The sequence below is a fragment of the Gallinula chloropus genome (genome assembly GCF_964237585.1).
Source record: "Gallinula chloropus genome assembly, chromosome: 1".
NCBI classification, from domain to species: domain Eukaryota; kingdom Metazoa; phylum Chordata; class Aves; order Gruiformes; family Rallidae; genus Gallinula; species Gallinula chloropus.
In genome coordinates, this window is record NC_140085.1 from 53,071,992 (window position 1) to 53,090,044 (window position 18,053).

Sequence of the window (18,053 nt, forward strand, 5' to 3'; positions counted from 1 at the left end):
CACACCATTCTTCATGTGCTCCTGAATTTCTTACCCACCTGCTCATGTGTGTGTGTCTGTGTGTCTGTGTCTGTGCACGCAGAGATAACATGTTTTGTACTCTGCAGGACTATTCGAAAGGGGTAAGTTTAGTGCTCTTGGTTCTGCACAGAACAAGGTATTGCAGTACAACCCTGTCTCGAAAGGATTAAGGGCCCTTTAAGTTACATGTTTTGGTTTTGCATATATTGCTTTTGTAAAAGCAAACAGCTAGTTTATATTGCTTTATTCCTAGAGTGAAGCCCTGTGCCTCGTAAGCCGCTGTTAATTATCTTGATTTTTCTGGCTGGGTGGATCCCAAATTATTTGGAGTTTAATTCGGACTCTAAATAAGTACCTAGCAGTTCTGCACAGCTGCTAATTCAAAATCAAAATGCAGGTGGAGATGCTTTACTCACTTTGGACAATTTGTAGTACTGACCTATGGAAATCTGTTCAGAGTCTGCTTGTGAGAATGGTGCTTTTTTCAGTGAAACTAAAGAAAATTCATGAACACGACCAGAAGCACGCTTGCTCTCTCACTCTTCCAGTCTCTGGCACCACTGCTCTTGCACCCCTTTATGACCGGGTTGCAGGAGGAACTGGGAGCAGCCCTGTCCAAAGCCATACAGCATTTTGGCACTGTCCTGCATAATGGCAGCAATGGGTTCAGGTGCAAATTCTGAAACGTCTTAAATCCAGACCTTTGTTGTAAAAACACGCACTATGACAACTAGGCAGCTTTGTAAGAGGTGCCTTCCACCTCCTTCCTCTGGATGGACCTCCATTCTGAGTGCTGAAGGGACGAAGCAGCTTCATTGCAGCAGCTCCATCAAAATGTAGGCAAGGCTCTTTGTGATATCCTTTCTTCCACAGAAAAAGAGTCTGTATGTCTTTCAGGAGGTTTGGGAAGTGGAAGAAATGTCACATTTAATTAGGCCAGTGATGTTTTTTTCCATCTTCCTGTGACTGCGGTCAAGCCTGCTTTGTGGTTCTTGAGTTGCACATGGCCTGCTTTCACATAGTCATCTACCTGTCCTGTGGGAAGTATTTCAGAAGTGGGACCAAAGCTCAGTTGCTCTGTCATGAAGTCTCAACAGCATTAAGACTCCTCACTGCAGGGGCAGTGCACCTGAGGAGACAGAGCAAACACATCTGTCCTTATGTAGATGACCAGCTGATCAGAGACAGGCAGTGGCAATGAGCCTAGAATATGCTTGCTGTTCATCCAGATGATTCTCCTGAAGAAGTGTATTAAAATAAGAGCCAAAGTTGCAGTCAAAAATGATGAAGTTCATGGGAGCTGTGACCAGTTCCAAGCTACTGAGCACTTGCCCAGAAACAGGGTCCTGTCACTATGATTGCTTCTACATGAGATAAAATCTAATCCTGCTACCATGGTATGAACACGCCTTGGAGCATCAGGCCATATGTCAACATGCACATGACATCCAGTGCCAGCCTTCAGCTGTGGCTCCTGTAACTTTGGCTGAGATCCATATGCTTCCTGTAGAGGCACCAGATGGACAAGAATATTTTGTCCTCACATCATGTCCTCACAGGGTTGATATAGTGGCTAGAACCTGAAAAGGCCAAGGAAAGGGAATACAGACTCCTGTGTCTCACCTTCTTCTTGGACTCTAGTCACAGGCACAGGGAGAGATGCCCACTTGGCCTGCACAGAGGTGTGAAATGTCTGACCATGAAAGCTGTGGGACTTCATCTCAGCGTCCTAGAATTGAGAGCCAAAGCAGTTACAATGTCTGAGCGAATGATACTCATTTTGCCTCTCTGAAAACTCACGTTACACATCCTGGCAGCCACCTCCCTCATTAAAAAGAAAGGAACAAGAAGCAAATAGTATGAGCTCACCATGACAACTCAGAGCTGTGGAAGTCTGGAAACTGCTTGGAAATAGTAATTGTATGGTGGACTGCAGTTACTCCATCACCCAGAGTCTAGCGACGGAATAGAGCCATGTGGTTTTCGCTACAGCCCTGCATCATACCCTAGGATGTTACCCCCCTGCCCAGCTGCTTGTTGCAATGGGAATAGGAGTGCAGAATTGTCTCCCAAAATCATGTTCCTACACTGGACGATCGTCTTCTGGAATAACCTTTGTGCAAATCCTGGGGTTTGTATGTTTTACAAGCTGATAAGGGACGTGCACTGCTCCTTATCAGCTGAGACAATATGGCTTTATAAATTACAAATGTCCATCAGTCTCTGATTCATTTCCTAATTTGCCAGATATAATTTAATAGTATCTTGATGAGCTGTTTCACTCAGATAGAGTCTTCTGGAAGTTCATGACCTCGATTAAATACTGAAGATCAGGTCTGCTTGAGGCAAACCCAGGTGAGCGTGGAGCAGATGAGGAAGATGATTAAATGACAGGCTAGATGGAAGAGGGCTCTCAGGTGGTCAGTACAACGTGGCCTTGCTAACAGGAAGCTTCACCTTTATGGCACATGGAAGATAACATAAATTAGACCAAAAAAAGCTAAAATAAACTTGGTAACTGTGTTTGTATAGCGTGTTGGAGGAGAAGAGGAATTTTACTGCTAAGGAGGCGAGGAGGGAGATAATTACAATAATCAAAATGGGAGACAAAGAGCTCCTGCATGTAGCTGTCGGGATAGAAAGAAAGGACAAAAGTTGGATGATTGCTGGGTTGCCAGATGATTAAAGTGATGTTGTCATATTTGCGAATATTTTGTCTGGCTATGAGCGTATGCGGGGTATATTGCCTGTTATTCTGATAGATGTAGGTACTGCTGCTTCTGTACAGTCACTGTCATGCTTTCTGTGCGTTGAAATGGAACTTTGTGAAAAGCCTCATTTGGGATCTATTACAGAGACTCACATGTGCACGTACACACAGGTACCTCCTTGCTCTGCTGTTTTGAAGGGACGCTGTTTCTCAGTTCAGAGACACAAAAGCCAGCTTGGTAACTCCCTTCAGATTTTGGGTTGATTCTTTGGGATGTTTTGCCGTTTAAGCTTTCGGTTTTTGAAAGCACCTAGCCTTCTGGGGGAAAGAAGCTTTCTCCAGGATAAATTGACACTTGGCTGTTGTCTCGAGTCTCTTGGCGTTTGATGGTGGGATGCAGCAGTCCTCACCATTACGCAGGTGGGTGGGACTCTCCTTGAGACTTTAATTAGAGGTTTCAGCCGTCGCAGCACAGGACATTAATTGTAGAACACAGCTCGAGCTGGAGCTTTGAATTTTATGCTGGCAAAAAAATGGAGTCTCATTTGCTTCTTGAAGGAAGGAAACCTGATAAGGGGACTTGATTGCCCTGGTTTTGTCTTTTCAGCTTATTGTTTTGCTCTGTAGTGTTAACATCACCTATTTTTCAGACAGATTTTCAGCTACATTCTGTGTTTCCACGTTTTATTTTTCTTGGAGAATACAAAACCATCACTGCTAAGTCTGTTCATCTAGGTGCAAATTCTAGACCTTTCAGTGTGTTTACACTCTCATTCCATGTGCTGATATTTCTTTATCTGTAACTGTACCGAACTTGCTCTTTCCTGTCAAGAAAATGTTTGCTCCATCTCTGTGATTGTTTGCAGATACCTCCATGAGTGAGTGTTCTCTGAACTTTATCTGCATTATCCATCTGCCATACTTCCCTACAGAATAGTTTTGTCTGTCAAAGATTTCCGCCTTAAAAGAATTCAAGTTGACTATAAACTATTATGCCATTTTTTGGTTGTTCGTTTTTGGGGGCTTGGGGGTTTTTTTGGTAAATTTTACCTCTAAACTAATCAACAGGTCTCCTGTAGAGAACTTAAATATATCCCAAATATTTGTCCAGGCTGTGGCAGGAAATATCATTGCTGTGTGCATCACATTGAAGGTACACAGATAAAAGAAAAAAAAATAGCCCTAAAAGAAGACATGAACTGTAGGTAGCAGAACCTGGCTCTGAGGGAATGCAGAATAAGCCTCCGTGCTAATTCATGTGTAAAGCAGCTCCAGTAGCATCTGCACTCAAGGAAGTGCAGACGGTCAGATGTGACAAGATACAATGTTGGACTGACAGATTGACTGGCAGGTCTGGAGGGCTGCAGGGATAGCTCTTGTCACAAATACAGCTGCAAGAAGGCAAGAGAGCGAAGTATTTCTAAATAACAACTAATTGCAGCAAAGAAACAGGACTGCTGTTGGGTTTTACAGTTGGAAGGGCAGGAAGTGGGGAGGGGAGGCAGCAATGAATGGGGCACATCAAGTAGACATCTTAAACACGCACGTTTTGGGAAACCCTGATTGCATGACAAACTGAGTTCATTCTCTTCCCTTCGTGCTGGGAGAAAGGAGAGTTTTTACTGACCTCACAACAACCCATAAAGCTCTCTTTAGTTTTGTAACTACAAGGCAGCTATTTTGAAAGCCCAGAGCGTGGTCAGCTCAAGAAAAAGCAACGTATTAAACAAAGAACCTGTTGTTTAACTTACATATTTTGTCAGAGGAAGAGAAAGAGCCCTGCTCTTGCAATGCAACACATGTCTAATGTCTTTGTTTTGATTCCAGAAGTCTACAGAACAAATGAAGAAAGTGCCAACCATTGTCTTGTCTGTCTCTTACAAGGGAGTCAAATTTATTGATGCAACAAATAAGGTATGTGTAGTTGTTCAATATTAGCTTCTATTTCTCACAAATAGGGATATCTGTGAGACTGGCTTTGTAAAAGCACCAGGCCAGAGAGGGGATAGAGATGCACTTTGTGATTTCCTCTTTTTTTCCCCTCATCTTTTCTCTCCGAAATGGATGTAATCTTATTGTCATTCTCCAGAAACTCAGTCTGGAGGACAAGTGAAGCAGCTTTAATGGCTCATTTGAGAACATTGTGTCCAACCTTCTGCCATTAAAAGGCAAACATCACAAAAGATGTTTGGCAGGGAGCCTCTATGGAATCCTTTACCATATTCTTTCCTGTACGCTTCCTTAAAGATGCAGAAAATAAATATATATTTATTCATTGATATAATTTTGGCCAAAAAAAAAGATGTCTCATAAAGATGCAAGGTTTTATGCAGGGCCGGCCATTGTAAGACTAAGAAACCTGAGCCTTAAATGTCCTTCTCAGATGTCAGAGCCTCTCCAAGAGTTGTTTTGCTGGTACGAGCCATTTGACTCTCTGAACTGCAGCAGCTTCTTAACTGTTGTTATTCCATATTTTTTTCATCTTCCTGTGTGGCAATGCCCCTGTGCTTTGTTTCTTACATTTTAAATACATCCAACATCTAAAAAAAAAAAAAAGCAGAAATTGATAGATCAGAGAATACTTAGCCAAAGTAAAATGCAGAAGCTCTGTAAACAGGAGTAAAGTAATACATGTATTTCTCTTCTTCGGATGTCAAAAATGGCAAAGGAATGCAGTCCATCCTGATGTTTGCATATGAATAGAAGATAATAATATTTTTTCTGTTACGTGACTAACGCTCACCAAGCAATATAAAAACTAAATCTGACAGCCCAGCTTACCTGACCAGGTTAATGATGTTTATAACTGCTTTGTGCTGCTGAACAATCAGACCCCACAACACGTCTAAGGCAGTGTCTGTCAGACTTGCCAAATCAGTCAGTTTTTCAAGATGTTTAACTAGAACTGGGTTTTAAGTGAAGGAACAAAAGCAGATTCATGAACTTCTGTGAGAAGTTGGAAGCCGTATCCAGGGTTAGAAGCCGGTATGAAAGAAAAACAGCAGTGAAATTACTGTTAATGTCAAGTCTGGCTTATTTGCCAGACTAGAGAGGCCAGGGATTCCTGTTAGCTCCTTTTTCTTCCATTGATTCAAAATTGAGCTTCTACAGCCCTAATTTCCATTATGTTTTCTGATGGGCAGGGCATAAATCAGAACATTGTAATGCTATTAACTCTAACTTGGATAAGGCTGGATTCAGCTCTTAAATCCCTTCTGTAGTGTAAAGGATGTAACTGCAAAGTCCTGAGCTTTCCAAAAAAAAAAAAAAAAAGAAAAGAAAAAAAATCAGGAGAACAAAAGGAGCTCCCAGTATCTCTTTGCACAGTGCATAAAATCTTATGTAAGAAGGAAACTCAAGAGAAGTTTGGCAAATTGCATCGGCTCTAGAGCGGTCCCTCTGAAATCTTGTGCCTAGTAGTGCAATAGATGTATTTAATGGAGGTAAATAATGCCACCATCCTCTGTGTTTTTTCTCAAGCGGTAGATTGCTTTCTCTCCAGTTCAAAATCTGCACTGCCTTTCCCTTCTGTAAAACCCAGGTAATAGCCTGCAACTCTCCCAGGAGCGTTGTTACCATCCTTGTCCACAGTGTGCTGTACCCAATTCCTTCAAGACCCAAAACAGATTAGCACTAAGGTGAGATCCTATTCAGACTTGTACCGCTTCCACATGAGCTTCTAGTTGACAGCGCTGGGCACCACTTAGCAGTAAATGCATATTTTTAAATGACAAAAATAGCTAGCAGTTATGTGCTTGAAAACTCGGCTCTCATGACTCTTCATCCTTTTCCTTTATGCCACCAAGCTAAGGATTTGTATTCCGAGTCGTAGCAGGCAAAGCTTCAGGTGACAAAGGGGCCCTGACCTCCTTCCACGGCAGCTATTTCAGTGGCGCCTTGAAGCTTGGCATGACACCACTTTGACATGACACCATTTCTTTGGAAGTGAGGCCAGAAAGAAATTGCTGCTTAGAAAAAAGCAGACTTGCAGAGTTTTCCCGTGGGTCACAGCTAACCCAAACTCCCGGATGTTTCCTGCCAGGAGTAGGGGGGATTGACACAAGGCAGGCAAGCAAAAGGAAGGCTGCTTAGCAAAAAAACCTCATGTCTCCAAGGTATTTCCTTGGCAGAACCAGAACCCACTTTCAGCTTCCCTGCTTTCTGAGAAGCGCCGGAGGTTGCTCTTGCCAAACTGAGTGACAATTTTTAGAACACCGACGGTACAGTGTCAGTCAATGCCTGAGGAGCATACCCAGAACAGTGAGCTGGTTCATAGCCTTGAAATTTCTAACAGGATAAGACGATGGGTCTGCTGGAGTAGCGGCCCAAGGAAACAGTAAACACATGCACTGAAAACATGTTTTATTTTTGAAAGGAGAACACGGAGGATACCCTGTAGAACTTAGAGAGAAGCAAAATTTCATCCAGAAGCTTTAGTTTAGGTGTACCTCATTTTACTCAAAACAAACTTGCTATGGATATGTTTCACCTGATTTAAAGTTAAAACATTAAAATAATCTCCCTGAGTTTTGACTAACGTGCAAAGCCCTGGGCCAGCCCCTGGTCACCTAGGAAAGGCTTCAGTACACCTGGGCTCCTTCCACATACACCGCATAACCTCAGGTGATGATTCCTTTGTGGCTCATGATTTGGCATCAATATTTCACATGATTTTAAGACCCTCCGAGCTTTAATTCCTTCTGCTTTTTAAACTGCGGTGTCGCCGATGCGACATCTATGACGGTATATTACGGCTTTATCTGTGGATATCTAAATCCCTGGGTTTGGTATAATTGTAATTCTCATCGAAATCTTTATTGAGGGTAAAAGTTATCAGTTAGAGAACAAAGAAAATAAAATGCTTAAAGTAACATAAAAAGCCAATGATTGTTAAGCAGAGATTATACATGTCATTATAAATTGGCATATAGTGAGACTTAAGTACTGGTTTTGTCATTTTTATGAATAATGCATTAAACAGAAATAATCAAGTATGTTGCAACAGTTTAAGAGGCTTATTTCATTTCTTCGTTATCTTGGTTTTTCCATAATTTGAAATTTAGAATGCTTTTTATTAAGATTTTTCCTAAGCCATGATTTCAATTAGATGCATTAATACGTCTTTTTGAAAACTTGACACCTACATGCAGGGGGGAAAGTTGCCACTTAGCGAATGAAAGAAGATATGGCAAAACATCTTCAGCGATTTAGTTGCATATATTTCCTGTTCTTAAAAAAAAAAAAAAGAAAAAGAAAAAAAGAGGGGGAGGAGAGGAGGTGGGAAGGAAAAGACAAGTGTGAGGGAAAACCAGAGATGCTCAGATGCGTGAGCAAACTGGCTCTGCGACGGACTGGGACACTACAGGTGTCACGTGCCCTGTGGTGCAACAGAGATGTCATGCTGCAGCAGCCTTATTCATTTGGGGGTTTTGTGGAAAAGCTGAAGCTACAGCCAGTGGGGCCACAATTCAGAATAGCGTGTAAACTAACTGCTGAGTAAATTTGTATTCAGTGAATCATCTTTCTGTTTAAATAAATCATTTGAAACGCGCGTGTTGCTGAAGCAAGGCCTAATCATAAGCCACTCCGCAGTATCTTCTTCTCTGGCTTCATGGTTCCTTTGGCCTGAACACAATAATTACATACCAGCAATTTATGTAATGAATATTCATAATTTTCTCCAAAGCTTTAAGACAGCTTTTTTTCTTTTAATTTATTTCATCAGAGAGACATGCCCCACCTGTACCTCAGTAGTGTGCTGTAGCTTACATTGGCTGCTGCAAGTAGTGTTGCTCGGTGCATGAATGGTTTCGTTTTTTCCTACAATCTCTCTTACAGGATGCTGTTGTGGAGAAAAATTGCCAGATCCTCCTGTAGTTACATTTTTTTTACTAAGCAGAAGCTTTTCAAGAGTACAGGGTTTCAATAATAAGTGCTGTGGTGTTTGGGTTTGTTTTTCCTCTTGAACAAATATAGCTGAAATCTGTGTAACACCACGTGCAAGAAAACCCGCGGATGTTGAGCCTGGTGGGTTTCATTAGATCCTGTCTTATCAGTAGGCTGAAACAGTGTCACATAGCAGTTGTGATACAGAAAACCAGCAGCGTCATACAATGCATATAGTGCTTTGAAATTGTAGTTACATCTGTATGCATGGAAAGATGTCTCTATGTCATAGGAAGGTGAATAAACTGTACAAGACCCAAGCGGTCTCCTAGAGAAGGCTTTAGGATGTCTTTGTTCCTTACCAGAGCAGTGGCAGTTTCAGCTATCATTGGAGATGGTCAAAATTCCAATGACCTGTCTAAGGTCACATGTGGGGGTGTATTAAATCTTTTCTCATTAAGAAACTTCTGAAATACTTCAGCACAGCAGATGAACATAATGCAAATCTAAGCTCACATCTTCTATGACTCTGTTTACCTTTAATTCCTAAATTAATTGACAATGTTTTCTTTAAACAGAATATTATTGCTGAACATGAAATCCGTAACATTTCCTGTGCTGCACAAGACCCCGAAGACCTTTCTACATTTGCGTACATCACTAAAGACTTGAAGACTAATCACCACTACTGCCATGTATTCACTGCGTTTGATGTGGTCAGTGTACAGAAGATACTTTGTTTAATAGTTCTTTCTAATCGTGACAGTTCTTTAATTCTGTTAAAACGTTTTGAGGGTATATGGTGATTAATGGAAGGTATTACTCATTTACCACATGAAGAAGCTAATCTAGTAAAAGAACGCTTCTGGAGAAGAGCAAAGATTTTCTTTGATACCATCTCATTTCCTGTCTGAAATAACTCACATCTGTGATCTCAGCTGTAAACCAGAAACTTAGCGAGCAGCTTTGCATACAAGCCTTAGCATGTAATTCTCCTGACCTAAGCAATAGCCTTCTGAGACATTAGTAGCAAGCAGGCTTAGCTGCCCTCCTCTGAAACCTCAGCGCACGCCAATTGAACGAACCAGAACTGGATCAGTGCACATTATGTGCAGCACTCAATCCTGCTAAGGGGTCAGCTCAGGAGCAGTGTCCTGCATTGTTTGCTGTGTAGTCCAGACTTCGGGCTTTTACCCTGCTGGCCAACAACAGGTGAGAGGGTTGGACACTCGCTTTTGGGGGTCCTTTGAGCCTCGACACATCCCACCTTCAAGAAGTAGATGTGGGCTGCTTTTTGCATCAGAGGTCATCACCAGAAGTGATTTCTTCAGACTTCTTACCCTGCTGCTCGATGGCTTTTAGTGTTTCAGTGTTAAGCAGGATCAGTCCCCAAAACTCAAATATCTCTCTAAATATCGTTTAGACTTTTTGACATTATATGGGACAAATTGTAAGAGAGAAGCTTCCTCTGCAAATATGCAGACATTGCATGAAAAGTTTCATGTTCAATTTAACCAAAGAACTGAAACACAGATCTGACAAGAGACCCCACAGGTAGCCTACTGCCTGTCTGAAGAGGTTGTAGGAATATTTGGCTACCACTCTGAACCCAAAAGATCGTAAACATCTGTGAGAACAGAGATCCATGCAGAGCATTGTCCTTTCTGTGTTCCTGTGTTCAAAGTTACCCCTCTAACTGTCAACAGATGGTGGTGGTGATGGTTGTTGTTAGTAGCATTAGTAATATTATTATTAGGTGGCCCCTCTGCTCTGCTCTCTGTCATGTCAGTGGGAGTTTTAGCTTAACAGATGCAGCTACAGCATTTGGGGAAGTTTTAGTTTAGCAGCACCTTTACTTTTTAAGAAAGATTGCCTTTATTTTGAAAATGGCAAATTAATGCTTTAATTCTTACTTCTTTGTTACAGTCTTCTTGTCTAAAAGTCTCAAAAATGTTATTTTAGCCAAAAAAATTCCTTACAACTCCTGCTATTTTGTGGAAATTTGATAAGTTCTTCCTATACTTATGCTTCTCAGGTGGTGATGCATGGACTACTAGTGTTTCAAGAGATCATGAATACATGTCAATTAAGCAGTCATGCTACTTTAACTAAATTTGGTGTAATAAGTAATGTCTCTAACTTTTAGAACTAAGAGAACTTATTGTCCAGCTCTTCCAGGTATACTTGCCCTTTCAGTTAGGGACAAGAGAGATTTCAGATGCTATTAAAACTTGAAAATAATTCAAGGAAAAATGCATTTAATACAGTATAACATGTACGAATTCTTGAAACATACTTACTTTAATATAAGTAAGTGAAATAAAAAAAATAGTCTGAACTGAGACTTTTTAGTTGTGACTGGGGAAATGGTTGACATTGCAGAGCCATAGTATGCAGGAGAGTTTAAATAACAAAATGTACAGGAGTTAGAAGGAATTTTAGCTTTTGGGTTCAGGGCTTTTGTTTAACTTCTCTGCTGACATTTTAATGTCCAAAGAAAGTAGGAAAGAAACTTCGAAAATCTGTGTTAAAAATAGGTAAACTACAGTCAACAAGATGTTACATTATATAGATTTTAATGATAATTAACTGAAAGTAGACTAATGAGGGAGGTGGTTATTTCTCCTGACCATTTAAATACTTCTTAATGGTTTCACAGTACCTCAGTTTCATTTGTAAGTTTGATAATCAAGCACAAACACAGACCCAGGTACAGCAAATGAAGTTCATTTTCTCCTCGCTTGGCAAGGCAAGAATAGCAATCCAGAAATAATTACAACATTTTGCTCACTTCCCATACCTTAGGTGAAGCATTTAATACCCCAAGCACTTTAAATGGCTATTCTAAGTAATACAGAAACTTTAATGTCCAACTGTCTTAACTTAGTCTTCTCCTGCAACACAATCCTCGGCGGGGTGTTACCCACTCAAATATCCTCGTTTGGTATTGTTTTATTTCTCAGGATCTAGCATTCCTGATGCAGTTACAAGTTCCATAAAAGTAGAGTGCTATTCAGAACACAAGCATGCAATAAATTACTTTTGCTATTTAAAGTCTAGCACTTACAGTTTGGTAATAGAAACAGCTCTACCCATTTGTCAATAGGTAGAAGTCAAATCATGTTAAGAAAAAAAAGGCTTAAAATGGTAGAAATCCATAATAAATGTGTAAAAATGATGCATCTTAAATCTTATATGTTATGGTAATACAATATATACAATGGTTTAAAAAAAAATCACTCTCTTAGGTCCTTTAGTTCCTCAGGAAATGTCAAGAACATTTTTTTTTTTTGCAGATGGGAAAAGATTTTAGTGTAGAGACATGTCAACTGCCAGCATTGCTGATACTTACTATTCCGAGTGACTGGACATGTGACTGCTCTACTCAGAGTTAAAATTTTGTAATGAAAATTGCAAAACCATCAGACTTGATTAAAGGCTATTGAAGGGGACAAGGTTTGGGGAAAGGAGAAGATGTATTGAAAAATATTTGAAATCCACTTCCCTCTCATTCACTTATAAAGCAGCTCTAAAAGTACCAGTGGAGGATCCCTCTGGAGAAGTGAACCACCCTAACAGTTCCTATATCAAATTCTGGTTCATATATTGGAGGCATCTAAAGTCATTTTTGTCAGATATTCCCTCCCAGCTCAGTGTACCTATGAATAGAAGACAACTGGCATAAATTGGAACAATTTCTGCTCTTGCTCATGCCCAGGATTAGACTGGTGCTCTACGTGACACAAAGACGTTTTCCTTCTTTTCTCTGTTCTTTATTCCTTCGTTGCACAGACTTCAGCTGGGTAAAAATTGGAAACTGCTAGTATACATACTTAGCAGAGAGGAAGCAGCATGCATTCAGGTCTCCAAGTTCTGTTTATTGCCTTCTTCCTGGGGATTAGGGGACTTCATAATTTTTTTCTCTGTTCACATGATCATCCAGGTACATCCAGCGTGGCATCTTCACGTTTCCAGAACAGAAAACTTCTTTCCTTTGCAGTATCCAGAGACATATTAGGTGGGATATGTAAAAACACTTCAGTTGCACACTTCTTGAGACAGAGCACGCTTAGGTAGCAAGGAGCTTTCAGCTCATGAGCAGACACAGCTTTCCTCTCTGTTCTACATCAATGGCTTTTGCAGCAGCCAGAGAGGCTCACTTTGAAGGCTCGTTTCTATCCTTCCATTGCATACATGATATTTTCCTGTGACACTTTAGAAGAGAGGGATGGATTGAGAAGAGTTTGCCATCCACAATTGCTTTATATCCAGGATGAGAATTTAAGCTGCAGGAGTCATGAAGGCCTCATGCAGCCCAGGAGTCCGCAGCTGTTACAAGCAAACACCAGCCAAGTCGTTCTCATCATACTCTCATCTTGGCGAGCTGAGCTTCCTTGCCTTTGGATGCACAAAGGCTGACTCATTGGAGAGTGCAGACAAACACACATCCTTTCCAGATCCCCCCAAAAGTAAATGTTTTGTGGTCTGGAGGGATAAAGCTTGTGTACACTTATCAGTGTAAATATATACGTGCTGCATCTCTCATAACTCCCTTTAGTAGTGCATAGCCTTCTCTTCTTTCAGGTTTTTACAGTAGAAGTCCTCTGTGCTTAGCCTTGAAGAGTCTAGTGTGACTGAGCACTGATTTCGTCCTAGGGGATGGATATTTTGAACTGGATTGAGATTTTTCAAGTGAAGATTCCATATAGTCTGCTCTGTTTCGTTTTGCCAGCTGTGATTTTAAGATAGGACGGGGTGTCCTAACTGACCTTGTTACACATATGATGTGATGGGTAGCTCACACTCATCACATGTGAGAGTCCAAAGAAAGCTTCTTCAGTAAAATCAGTCTTCAAAAAACACCAGCTTTGACACTGATCTTAAAGAAGGGGGTGAAAAAAATCATCACCTAAAAGCAAAACCCCATAAATCTTCATTGTATCAAAAGCGCTTTCCCAAAGAGGCAAAACATTATCTTTTTTCCAAAGTTACTTTGCAAGTGACATTTTAAGTTTTTATAGTTCAAAAGACAGAAATCTTCCTCTCTCTCTTAAAATATTCCTGAAGGCTCAACATAGCTTTATAGAGGAAGGAAAGCACAAGGAAGAAGCAGTACCTGCTGCAACTTCCACAGTAAAAATAAAATCAGTTAAAAAGTAACAGAATAATTTGCCATTGTGATAGGTTGGCTGAATTGAAGTGGCTGAAGAATCCAACTCAGAGTTGCACTGAGGCATTGAATTATAACATTAGGTTGCAAACAAGGCAACTGACCTCAATTTCTCATCTCCCAGAACTTGCTGCTTGATGATGTTAGCTTACTAACTCTTCTTCACTGATGTTCACTGAGCAAGGAACTGGATTGTAGCAGCCTCGAAAGCATCATGGTCCTAAAGGTTTTGCTTCCTATCTGAGGAGTTTGATTGTGTGCTCTAAGAGTTGATGTTTTCTACTATGATCAGGGGGTCTACAACTTCTGTTCTAAGCAGCTTCCAAACCTATTTTCTTTCTTTTGTGCCACGTGTAAAAATCAAGTAGTCTCCTTGCTCTGTCAGATGAGTTTCCATGACAATTTTTGTGGTTTGGTTTTCAATCCCCATCCATAAGGGACACCTGGTCTTATCTCTCCCTTATAGCCGCTGGAAGAATCCATACCACCTCCAATCCGCATATTCTTCTCCCCATACTACAACTGGGAAAATCCTTGAACCAAACTTAGTTCTGGGTTGGTTTTTTTTTTTTTCCAAATACAATTTTACAGGTAGCTTTTTTATATTTTACAAGGTACAGTTTAAAGCCCTCCTTGCCCTCTGTTGCAGTCTTCTCTTCCCCAAGCTCTACTGCAATACACAATGCTTGAAATATACATACAAGTTAAGGTTTAGTTTACATTTCAAATGTTGATCAGAAGATGGAACATTCTGTTTTATTTGCTGTCTTTCAAATAATTGTTTCTGATGGCTTTCAGGCAGGCCTATTTTTTCCTCATTTTACAAACTACAAAAGAAAACAAATCATAGTGGCTTCTGACGAGATGCAGGACCCAGACTAGATCCGTGTCTCTTCATGACAAACCCTCTGCTTGTCTCCACTCTCATCTCAGAGCTGGATTTTCAGGCCTGTCTGTCAATGGCCTTCCTGTATGCCACCCTGGATGGCGCGTTTTCTCGCTCTCAATAGTATCACACTCTGCTTTTTCTCCAGGCCATTACTTCACCCTGTCCTGTGCCTTAATAATATCCACTGTAGACAATCCTGTGATCATCTAGTACGCTGCCTGACTGTCGCTACCACTGATGAAGATGTCTTAGAGTAGTGTTCTTGTCCTGCTAACAGGCGCTCTCGATTTCAAATAGTATCATTCTGTACATTATTAACATTTATACTCTGCTGGTCTTAATTCTGCAGCCAGTGTTCTGCTAAAAGGCTGGGCACTTTAGTATAGTCTTAGTCTTTAGGCATCCTCAGCATTTCTCAGTCCTGGGTGGTATCTATAAGTTAAAGGGGAGACAATTTGGAGACTCCTGCTATCAAATTCAGCAGACATTTTTATTTGAGAAACTACACAACTTTGGCTGTTACAACTGCAGCCATAACTGCTGGGAGCACATCCCGGTGGAGGAGTACAATTCTTTTCCGTCTGCCCTAACAGAGACCAGAGCTGGCAGCTCTTATAATGGGATAAATATGCCACACAATCTCAGTGCATGTCTGATAACAAAGGGGGGTGATTTCTTTGAGACTACAGTGACTCTACAGTGTATGGCATGAATGCTTGTCTTTCTAACTGTGTTTTAACAAGCGAAGGGCAGATAGCGTACTCAACAAACTCAACAGTTAAGACTTGGCTAGCTAAAGAGATAGCTCGTTTAAAGTTGGATCAGAAACACGTGGGAATTTTAAGGGATCACCTCATTTCAAAGCAATGAAGGATTGCTTCCAACTGTGGCCTGTGGAGGTTCAGTACAGAGAGGGTAACTTCTGCATTGCATCAGAGATGTATGAATTATTCTAAGGAGATTGTAGGACAGGAGGAGGCAAGCCCACATGCTGGCATTTGCTCTGCAGGGGGTCAGAACGTTATTGGAAAGTTAGGAACCTAGGAATAGGCTCCAGTAGGAGCCCAGAAAACAAGCCCACAAACCTGAAAAAGAAAATACCGTAGAAATTCACTTGCAGTTGGAAATTAAGGTTAAATCTGAAACTCACAGTTGCTTTTTAGTTGATAAAAAGCTACTGAAAATATATTTATACAGAATCACAGAATCACAAGGTCGGAAGAGACCTTTGAAGATCATCAAGTCCAACCATTCCCATCCTGTGCTAAACCATATCCCTAAGTACCTCATCAACCCTTTTTTTGAACACATCCAGGGATGGTGACTCAACCACCTCCCTGGGCAGCCTGTTCCAGGCCCTGACAACTCTTTCAGTAAAAAATTTTTTTCTAATATCCAATCTAAACCTGCCCTGGCACAGCTTCATGCCATTTCCCTTTGTCCTACCTCCTGTCCCCTGGCTGAAGAGACCATCGCCCACGTCTCTACAACCTCCCTTCAGGCAGTTTTAGGTGGTGATAAGGTCTCCCCTCAGCCTCCTCTTCTCCAGGCTAAACATCCCCAGCTCCCTCAGCCGTTTCTCATATGATTTGCCCTGGTTCCTTATTCATGTTTTATAAACCTTTCAACAGGTTTTCTTCCACATAGACAATGAGAACTTAGAGTATTCTAGTTCTGCCACCATACTGGTCTTAGTCTTAAGAGCCCGACTTCTGTCACACACACGAGCACCCCACAGGATTCTGGCACGCCAGTTCACGCTCTACCTCTAGAAAACAAAACCATGAGAAGGTCACCCCAGCACTTGGAACACGCATCCAAAGTGGACCCCTGACTTCCACGCACGCATCAGCACAACGTGTCAGCACGCTGCGTCCGTGAAGCGGGGGGCTCACTTCCAGTGTTTGTTTGTGTACTTTTTGGTAGCATCACACCAAAGCAACATCCTCTTCTCCATGCTGTTTGGTGAGAGCACAGCACAGAGCATCCTGAGGCGCACGCTCAGGGAAGGTGCCAACAGCTCTAGGGAGAGGATGGGTCAGCAGAGGAGGTCTGAAGGCAGGCAACATGGCAAGTACATACAGGAGCGCAAGGAGGGGTGGGGATCTTGAGAGCAGCGGACACGGGGTGAGCTGGGAGGGTCTGTGTAGGGGTTAATGTACGGGTTCTAAATAGGGATGACACACACTCGCCTGCTTTCATTTTTCATGCATAGCAAGACAATGCTTTCAAGGTTTTTCAAAGTAATTATTTTCAACTGCGGTAATTTAGGTTGTTTTCCATCAATGCAAAATCAAATGACAGGTGCAAATACTGCAGAGACTTTGGAAGGTATGACCAATGTGATTTTTGATTATTTACATTAGAAATGACTTTCTAGACAGTACTACCCCACTTCATGTATCTGATGATAATTCAGCCTCCACTTATAACTGTTCTTCTGTTTTGTTCCAGAATTTAGCTTATGAAATCATCCTTACACTAGGACAAGCGTTTGAGGTGGCCTATCAGCTTGCACTACAAGCACGAAAAGGGGGCCATTCTTCAACCCTCCCAGAAAGCTTTGAAAATAAACCCTCCAAGCCTATTCCCAAACCACGTGTTAGTATTCGGAAGTCAGTGGTAAGTAGAAACCTGCAGCACATGCAAAAAAAAATCCCAGAATTCAGCTACACGGTTAAGAGCTCTGATATATGTAGAAAGGTGTATAAATGAATTTACCTGTTGAGTCAGAAATGCTCTGTGTGTCGGTCGTGCCACCTCTTCTCATCAGCGGTAGGGTTGCGTCACTGCAGCATAACTGCTCCTTTCAGATTCCTTCAGTTTCAGATGTTCCTTGGCTAGTGGTGTGCAAGTGTCTTTTAAAATAGTTGCAGAGCTTTTAATTGGTTCTGTCAATTATAATGTGTTGTGCTTAAGTGCTGAGGGTCGCAGCCAACGTGTACCTCTGAAACCAGGTGGTTCTGTGGATTTCCCTGATTTTGTTGCCAGAAATAAAATCTGCACCAAACCTCTTTGGTACACACATGATCCCTGCATATGTGTCCAAATCAAAGTACATATCCAAATCAATTTACAGTGGCCTTGTCACACCAAACAACTTATTTTCTTACCCTTTTTATTTTTTTTACCCTTGACAAATCTTCCTGTTCCAAAACTAGAATTCTATGTATCATTTCAATATTTTCTTTGAAATCCCAAACTCCAAAGAAAGCATCTCATGTTGGGGCCAACATACTGATGGTCTTTAAAACGCCCTCCTGAACTTCATAGGCAATAGAGAAATACTATTTTATGATAGGGCTTTTCAAAAAAATATGAAAACTCTTAAATCAAGTGAGGATACAGGCACAGGGGATTTGGGAGGGAAAGGGGAA

The 18,053-nt window shown here is 41.3% G+C and overlaps 1 protein-coding gene across 16 annotated transcripts in view; it reads left to right on the forward strand.

Annotated features, from left to right (window-relative positions):
- The window catches only part of ANKS1B (ankyrin repeat and sterile alpha motif domain containing 1B), a gene marked incomplete at both ends in the record, with an annotated part of 442,540 nt that overhangs the window by 423,715 nt on the left and 772 nt on the right, over nt 1-18,053 (forward strand). For all 16 annotated transcript variants that reach the window (XM_084267805.1, XM_084267813.1, XM_084267814.1 and 13 more), the window contains 3 exons: nt 4,559-4,645; nt 9,196-9,333; nt 17,131-17,298. In XM_084267805.1, the coding sequence (XP_084123931.1) occupies nt 4,559-4,645; nt 9,196-9,333; nt 17,131-17,298 (393 nt within the window). The remainder of the gene's footprint in view (nt 1-4,558; nt 4,646-9,195; nt 9,334-17,130; nt 17,299-18,053) is intronic.